The 8,996-nt window shown below is 36.7% G+C and overlaps 1 protein-coding gene across 1 annotated transcript; it reads left to right on the top strand.

Moving 5' to 3' along the window:
* Positions 1-6,938, top strand: SLC7A13 (solute carrier family 7 member 13). Its single transcript, XM_083860451.1, has 4 exons — positions 1-839; positions 3,258-3,389; positions 5,041-5,405; positions 6,134-6,938. The coding sequence occupies exons 1-4, from the start codon at positions 119-121 to the stop codon at positions 6,377-6,379; spliced, it is 1,464 nt and encodes a 487-aa protein (XP_083716577.1). The 5' UTR covers positions 1-118; the 3' UTR covers positions 6,380-6,938.
* The last annotated feature ends 2,058 nt before the right edge of the window (positions 6,939-8,996 follow it).

Below are 8,996 nucleotides of genomic sequence, written 5' to 3'. Positions count from 1 at the left end.
GTATGCTTTCTTTTCTGAATGATTAAGCCAAGCTTCCCATAACATTTCACTAGCAACTAGGGCTATGACAGACTGCTAACAACAAAGTGAAATCTGCTGTGAAAAAAACCCAGGAAAAATGGGAGAAGGAGAAAACAATGACCCCAAAGATGTGCAAAGAAAAGAAAAAGCGAAACTACAACTCAAAAGAAATATAGGTTATTTTGATGGGGTAAGTTTTATTGTAGGATCAATTGTTGGAGCAGGGATATTCGTGTCTCCCACAGGGGTGTTGAAACATTCCTTACTCAATGTTGGCATTGCACTAACGATATGGACTGTGTCTGGGCTGGTTTCTCTCATGGGTGCCCTCTGCTACGCGGAGCTGGGATCTGCTCTGCCCTTCTCCGGAGGAGAATACAGCCATATCAAAAGAGGCCTTGGATCCCTACCTGCCTTCGTGTTTATCTGGACATCAACATTTACCAAGCCAGCATCAAATGCTGCTCGAGCCTTGCTGTTTGCTGAATATGCCACGAAGCCTTTCTATGGCATTTGTCCTGTACCAGACATGCTGAAGAAGTGCTTGGCCTTGGCTGTTCTCTGGATCCTGGGGATTTTGAATGGCCTTAGTGTCAAAATGGCTGCGTGGGTGCAGACAGTTTTCACTCTGCTGAAGATGATGGCCTTGTCTGTGATTGCTGTGGGAGGCATAGTTCTCCTCGTTACCAGGCAGGAGAGTCTGGCCAGGTTTGAGGACATGTTCAGCTCAGAGATCCCCAACGCCTCGCAGGTTGCCGAAGCCTTCTTCCAAGGGCTGTACGCGTATGGAGGCTGGTGGTCCCTCAATTACATGGCAGGTATTCTGCTCCTCTTCTTTAGATTTACTTCTGCAGTTCTCATTCTTGTCTTCCCCAGCTTGTTTTGGGAGAACTTGTCTCTGCTTCGAGACCACATGGTTCTTCACATTTTACATGAGTGTTTGTTGGGGCTGGTGGAAGAGGCGTTGTTCTCCTCTAGGGAAAATTCCTGCTTTTTGTACAGAATCAAGCTGACATTTCCATGGAAGTGCAAGAGAAATCATAATAGTTAATTTTAAATCTCGTGCATAAACAGAATTTTTCATACCTTAAAAATCTGCATTTTGTCTGTCTCAGTGTCCATGTCAGTGTATTTTTAGGAAAATATGAAGTAATCCATGCCAAACTATGTGTGCATAGATAATTTCTGTTTAAATATCTGTGCCTTATCTGAGGTTATGCAGCTGATTTGAACATGGACAAATTAATTTTGAGTTTTGTTAGAATGTAATAATTTTATGAGATATACTTTCCTGGGAAAATAGATTTTGAAATCTAATAGAAGGTAAAGAGAGGTCTATGGAAGGCGGTATTTTTTTTTCAGAGAAATTGTACTCAATTTTAACATTCAAAAGATTTTTGAATATCTGTTTAGTTCCCTATTCTGTATCTGCTGACATGTGACAGTAATAAACAAGCATTTTTTAATGAAAACTAAAGATGTTCATAATTTTATTCACATCAAAATTAAATTAATGGAGTTTTATAGTATCATCTGTTTCATGGAATTGTATTGTAGGCAAGTGGATATTGGTGTTAGATCTTTAACCATTTGTATCCATTGACCTTTATCATGTAAAACATTAAATAAACTGAATGTGTTAAATGCACACTACAAAGTTCAGTGGTGAGGATAATGTGAAAATTTGGTTAATGTTTAAAAACCTGACTGTTGTGTTTATAATCCAGCTTTAACAGTAGCCTGCAATTAAAAAAAAAAAAAAAAAAAGTTATATAAATCAGGAAAGTATGGTTTTGTAACCTTAGAAATTCCTTCAAGGCAAGCACTTGGGTTTGTAAACCTGAGAAAATACAAGATTTATGATAAAATACATTTTATTCTGATCAGTTAGCAGTACTAATAAATGTCATACACTGGGCAGCACAGCTGTTTAGACAGATGTAACCTATGTAATAGTTCTGAACCGAACTGAGTATTTTGCTATTCTTCAACAATAATTTCATTTCTGTGAGCTTCAGCTGATGGATCAGGTGCCAGCTGGCTGGCAAGAATGTAACAAGCAACAAAACAAATGGAAAGAAATTTAAATTGGCAATTTTGGTGATTATCCTCTTCTGAGCTCAAAATTACTAAGTGTATTTCTTACATCTGAAATAAATCCCAAATTCTCTGATAGTATCTGAGTTCCACTATTGTGGTCCTTCAGTCTTGTCTCTGTGCACTACAGCCAGCACGGCTCAAGGCCGATGTCCTGAGCAGAAGATAGAAATCAAATGTGAAGGAGGAAACAGATTTCTGTCTCCTAAAAAGAGTTTAAATGAGCTGCACATTTGACTTTTCACTTCTTCCCTCTTATCAGTTATTTGCTGGTAATACTGAGGAAATTGTCTGTAAATGCTGAGGGAAGTGGGAAGTGGAAAGGGACAAGTGAAAGAGAAGAAAAATAACCTTTTCGGTGGAGATTAAGCCGCTTGAAACCAGCTCCATCTTTTGCTGGGACTATGACAGGAATGTGTGCCAGTGCCCGAGTTACTTACCTGCAAAATTTGTTTTTTTCCCCTTGTTTGCTAAGAGTAGTTCTAAAGTGTCAGACTTAGCACTAAAGTTTTCCTTCACCATCTTTGCCCCTGGAAAAGACAATAATTGTCTTTTGGAATGGTCCCCTTTTAAAGCCACTGCATTATTGCTCTTATGTCTATAACTTCAGTCTTTTCTGTTACTTCTGAATTTCTTGATATAAGAGCAAAGAGAAAGGTTTTGAGTAGGAATAGGCAACTATGCACAATAAGTTTCAGATCAGGATTCGTGAGGTGATGTAAGAATAAATAATGTGACTTAAGAGTTTCATGTTTAAGCTAGTGACTTTCAAGTAAGGCTACTTAAAAATTTCCTACCAAATCACTTTTCTAATGTAAGTCAAATATATGATTAATCAAATCGAAGGGAAATTATTACTTCTTTTGTCATTTTTTTAATCAATCAGCTCTTCATCCCACCCTCCTTCCAAAATAGTTAGAAATAGCTAAATAAAAATAAATTGTTTAAGAGTCTTTGATATTAACCTATTTGAGAACCACTGTAGGACTTCACAAGCAGAGAATTTAGCAGCCATGATTAGGGATTGGGGCAGGACTTTGCTATCAGTCTTGTCAAATTCTGCACAGCTTTACCACTGAAAAACACTTGCAGAAGCTACACTGCTTGCTTCATTTCTTGTTTTAAATTGTATTTTTCAGAGGAGATGAAAAACCCCAGCAGAAATATCCCCTTAACTGTGATGACTGCTGTCCCTGCAGTAATTGTTTTTTATTTACTAGTGAACATCTCATACCTCACTGTCCTCACACCTAAGGAAATTGTCTCCTCAGGTATGTATTATATTTTTTTCATTAAAAAGGACTGGCCCATTGACATATCCATCTGATCTAACTTCACAGTCCAGAAATTTGGGTTCATTTTCTTTTAACAGAGAATTCTTCTTTGATTTTACTGTATGACACAAGTTGGATGAATGCAGGCAGGTTGCTGAAATTGTTGGCTTTTCCCTACGCTGTCTAAAAAGAAATCAGAAGTGTATGAAAACCTGGAAAATAACATGAAAGTCAGGTCCCAAGTATAGAGATGGTCTTTGTTTCCCTGTAGTTTTAATCTTATCTCCTCCTTCTTCCCCTGTCTCATTGAGTGTCAGACTAAAGCCATTACTCTTTAGGAGGTGGACAAGACTAACGTGTTCAGGAGGATAGAAAAGACTATGGACACAAAAATGTAACCATTTTGGTAGTGTATTATTCATGATAAATATTGTGATTTCTTAGAAGAGCCTATACAAAATTCCAGTGTATGTAAAGCCTATGTCAGGTCCTGTACCAATAAGCTGGCCATGAAAAGCTCCAAAGGGAATTGTATTTCTCTTTGATTTCCCAAGCAGCACATTTTAAATCCCACTGCAATGAGACTGAGCTGTGAGATCTTGTCTACAGGCCTGACAAAAACCATACTCATTTGGATGGATCAGTTTTGGTTTTTTTTTTCCTATGAGAAAAGCTCACTGATATAAATGAGAACAGTGTACCTGTCACTCAGTAACCTCATATTATTGCTCAGCCAGTGTCAGGCTGTCTGCTGGGAGAGATGGATCATTTGCATGCTGCAATGGAGGAGGCAGAAAATACCAGACTATCCATGAATAGCAGCTGCCAGCTGGCATGACCAGCTCCATGCATACCAGGGGAAATGTGATTATCTATGCCAGCTGAGAAGATAACCTTAAAATTATAGCACTTTTTCAAACATTGCTTGTTCTGTTCCTTCACCATTGGGTGTTTGTTTTTTGTTTGGATTTTTTTTTTTTTTTTTGAGGGAGGGGGGCACTCTTTTCTCCATCTCTAATAACTTCCTATGCAGCATAGGACACTGCAAGACCTATGTTCCTCATGGCATTTGGTTATAGACCCACTAAATCTTGTCCTCACTACAATATCAGCTATAGTTAATTTCCAAGTAATATTGAATACCTCTTGTTTAGAAACAATCTTTCACATTTCCCAGTTCCACTCGAAGCAAAATCTCATTAATAGCACATTCGTTGACTCATCTCTGAATGCAGATGTGCTCCTGCTGGCAGTTTCCTGTAATAGCAGATTGTGTCACCACCATGGTCACGCCAGGGACCAAGGAGTTTATTTTCTTTCCTTGCCCAGGTGCGTGTGTTTGTGATGCAGGATGTGAGATGCAGCTCACTCCTGCTGGGCAGTGCATGACTGTGGTATTGGCCCCAGCAGGTTTCCCAGGCTTGCTCTGGCAGACAGCACTCCTTCTTGCTATCATCCTCTCAGGAAAGGTTTAGCACATTAATGAAATAGCCTTAGGATTGGATTAGTGTTTGACTACTGCAACGAAAAAGCAGGCATTGCTGGTAAATAACAGGTGCTTCTTGTATTTTAAGTTTTGTTCCTATTGAGTCTGTTAGTTATTCAGAACATGGTACTTGTACTACACTAATTCTTTGCTTTCTTGCAGTTGCTGTGGCAGTCACTTGGGCTGATCGAGTGATCCCTTCTGTTGCCTGGATCATTCCTCTCTCTGTTGCCGTCTCAATATTTGGTGCCCTCAACAGCAGCATGTTCACACTCGGGCGATTAAGCTATGCTGGAAGTCAGTCAGGACATTTACCTGTTTTAATATCCATGCTTAATGTCCACTCTTGTACTCCTGCACCAGCCATGATTTTTTCAACCACCATTGCATCCATTTTTATCATCCCCTCTGACCTTATTACATTAACAAATTACTTTGGATTTTCTGCCTGGCTTATGATTGGATTGACTTGTGCAAGCCTGATTGTACTCCGATACCGGGAACCTCATCTACACCGACCATACAAAGTAAATGGATCTAAGTTACAAAATATTTTTATAGATTTTTTTTTTTTTTTTGAGTCCTGAGGAGCATGCAAAATTATAGAAGAAGTGCAAATCCAAAGTGGATAGTCATAAAAATACAAATACTAATCTGAATGCTTAGAGCCTTATTTGAAAATTTTGCTTCACTATAGAAAGAAAAGAAACAAACAGATGGTTTCTGCCCCAGAGAACTTGAAAGCACAAGATGATTCTTTGCAGAATGGGAAAGATGTACAAACAGTGTGGAACCATACTGGTGTGGAGCAGTAACAAGAACAGTATAGCACCCATTGCCATTCAGAGTTAATTAAACTTTGATCTGCTGTCATCTTCCCTGACACAATCAGAAGCATTAAGGATATGTCGAATTTCCTCTTACTCCAGCAGTCAGAAAGCTGGGTTAGAAGTGTATGCTTATTGTGAAGGCTTCTAGGCACCCAGCCCTGAGAGACTTATAGGAACCCACAATATCATATGTGAACAAATAGATTCCCAGTACTGCCTGTCTCTCCCCCTTGGCAATAGAAGGAGCCTAAACAAATATTTTTAAAAAGATGCCTCTCTTATAGGCAATTTGAGCCAGATTACTCTTGTCCTGGGTGAATTTATAGCAGCATGATAAATGGTACTCTACTACTCTAGTGAATGAGGCATAAAGTCACAGTTGTTTTATGTATTTCCTAAAGCACTTTTTTTTCTTTCTCTTACAGGTGTTTTTACCAGTTCCATTTATGATGGTGGCGATGTCTTTCTTCCTAGTTCTAGTTCCCATAGTCTGGTCTCCAAACCTGCAATATGTTTATGGTTTCCTGTTTATGCTTGGAAGTCTTATTGTTTATCTGCCTTTTATACATTTTAAATTGCGTTTTGCATTTTTTGATAAAATTACTTGCCACTTACAGCTCCTGTTAGAAGTCTGTCCTGCTGATAGATCTGCTGAGGGCAAATGTGAATAATGGCAGATATTTAATCTCAGTACAAATAAGAGCCAACAGAGGATTTTGCTTAACTGAGACTGTAAACAGTACAATTTAGATGTTGGTGTGATATATAGGTGTGCATGCATGCATATACATATATAAATGTATACACATATATTTCAAACATGCACATATATGTATGTATAGGCACAGAGTCACAGAATCACAGAATGAACCAGATTGGAAAAGACCTTTGAGACCATCAAGTCCAACCCATGACCTAACACCTCCTCATCAACTAAACCATGGCATAAGCATAGTAAGTTAATAGGTATATATGTTTGTGTCTGTTTGTATAATTACATAAATTTGTATGTATACTAATTTAATAGGTGCAAAGTACCTCTTTTAAACTTGCAAAATCTGTAAAATGCTCTCTCTTGCTCCTGAAAACAGTTAAAGGTTGCGTAAAGTCTTGCAATAATAGAAACAAGACTCAATCACAGCACAAATAATTATCAATATTATGGTACAATAAGTGAATAAATACATAATAAGATCATTATAAAAATACACTTTTATACTTTGAACTAAATTGTCTGGATTATTCTTAGTTTGCAGTAGCTCATTGGTTAAAACTTCTGGTTTATAAAAACTTTATCTTTCTTTTCATCTGCTACCTTTTTTTTTCATAAATTTATTTTTAATGAAAGTCTTTGAAGAATATCATAAAGTTGACTGAGGTCTTCTTAAATCCCAAGAAAACTATACATGGTGCATCTTAGCTATTCTAGAACAACACATAGAAATTCAAGGTGAAATCTTACAAAGCATGAAGCAAGGAAATAAGAATTATTTATCATTTTCATCACAGAAATAAAAGCTAAAGATATGTAGATTCCTTAACTAAATTGTTTCCATCTTAGCATTAATATTATTTTATTCCTTTCTTACTTTTTGGTGTTATTGAGAATTAAGGCTTTTTTTACACCTCCTCCACTCCATTTTTATTTTGTTTATGAAAGCAAGATAAATTAATTATTTTTTCTTCTGATAATTGGGCCATATTAAATGCACAGAATATTTAATTTTAAAAACAAAAAGTACATAAAAACATTATGTATGTAGGTGATTATTAATATATGCTGATATTTTTGTAATTACAATAGAATTACAAATGTAAAGTGATTTTCCAAATCTGGCAATGAAAGATCAGCAACACAACCAGTAGATGGCCCCAGCCAAACATCACTCCAACGCCGTGATCTCTGGTTTGACAGATGCTGTATTGGTGAAACTGTCTTACAGGGCATTGTATTGTAACACAGGAGAATGGAAAAAGTCTTGCTACAATACTCGATTCACTGATGTATAAAAATTTTAGAGATCGGAATGATAGATAAAGGATCCTTCGTAGCTACCCAAAGTCTAGGGTGGCCATCAATAAAACCAGGAATCAGCCAAAGGTTTAAGAGGATTTGACTTTACACTGGAATGAGCCCCCAAATGAAAACAAATACATGAAGCAAGTGGCTTTTCTCAAGGTGATGATGCACACAGAATGGAAATTTGAAGAAAAAATTATACCTTTTAAAATGCTGTATGAAGAAAAGTTCATACACGTGAGGACTGCAATGTATACAGCTGAGCTGGAGACTGGATCCTGCTGAATGCAAGGAAGAAATCAATTTTTAATTTCACTTAATAGTGCTATTGGAAAAACATTTCTCTTGCTATTTAAATTCAAAAAATCATTAGACTCATCAACATTGTAGAGGAGTTATATTTTAAGAACTGAATGGTAAAAGAAAGAAATTATTTTACTGTGACCAAAGCGTCCATCGGTGATTTGTAAACGCAAGTGTGGTTCAGATTTTCAACTGAACTTTAAAGTAATTTATTTAAATCAATATTTCAATGTGCAAAAGAAAAGTGGAAGTTAAAAGGAAAAAAAAATTATGTAACAATAATAATGTGTTTTAGACCAGATGATTAGGAAAAGCAAGCATCTGGGGGAAGCTGCTCAATTGATTATGTTGTTTCCATGTAATTTCTTGTCAATGTGCCAACTATCTATTTAATTCCATAATGAGTTGGGTATCTACTGATACCATATGTCTGAGTATGTTTGGGTAATTGGAGCATGTATTTGTTAATGATATAAACTTCAATTATAGAGGTTAAGCAGTTCCAAACAATCAGGGGACTCAAAAATCCCAATGAAATGTAATATGAAATAAACTGCATTTATGTATCTTTCTGGAATATGAAGTAGATAGTTTTTATTTTAACAAAAATCTAGGAAATGGCACATAAATGTACAAAATGAGAAGATTTAGAATCGGTCAGAATTAAAAATGTCCATGCAAGCTTAAGCCCCTCTGCAAAGGCACCTTTCAAAGGCCTTGCATTATCAGATCATAAACTGTTCTTTCTATAAACCCTTACCTCATTTATTGCAATGAATGGATGGTACCAAATAATTCACTATTATTTTCTCCCCATTTCGACATGTGATCTTGCATTTCTTTATCACTCTCTGCTCAAATACTCCTTTTGATAGACATTGTTATCTTAGAGACTTTTCTATGGTATTCCTCATGACTGCACTTCATAAACAACCACTAATTTCTCTTGACTCTCATGAGCTGTG

Source organism: Zosterops lateralis (genome assembly GCF_965231275.1).
Source record: "Zosterops lateralis genome assembly, chromosome: 1".
Classification (NCBI taxonomy): Eukaryota; Metazoa; Chordata; class Aves; order Passeriformes; family Zosteropidae; genus Zosterops; species Zosterops lateralis.
Note: the sequence above shows the minus strand (reverse complement) of the source record. Positions and strands in the feature narration are given on the sequence as shown.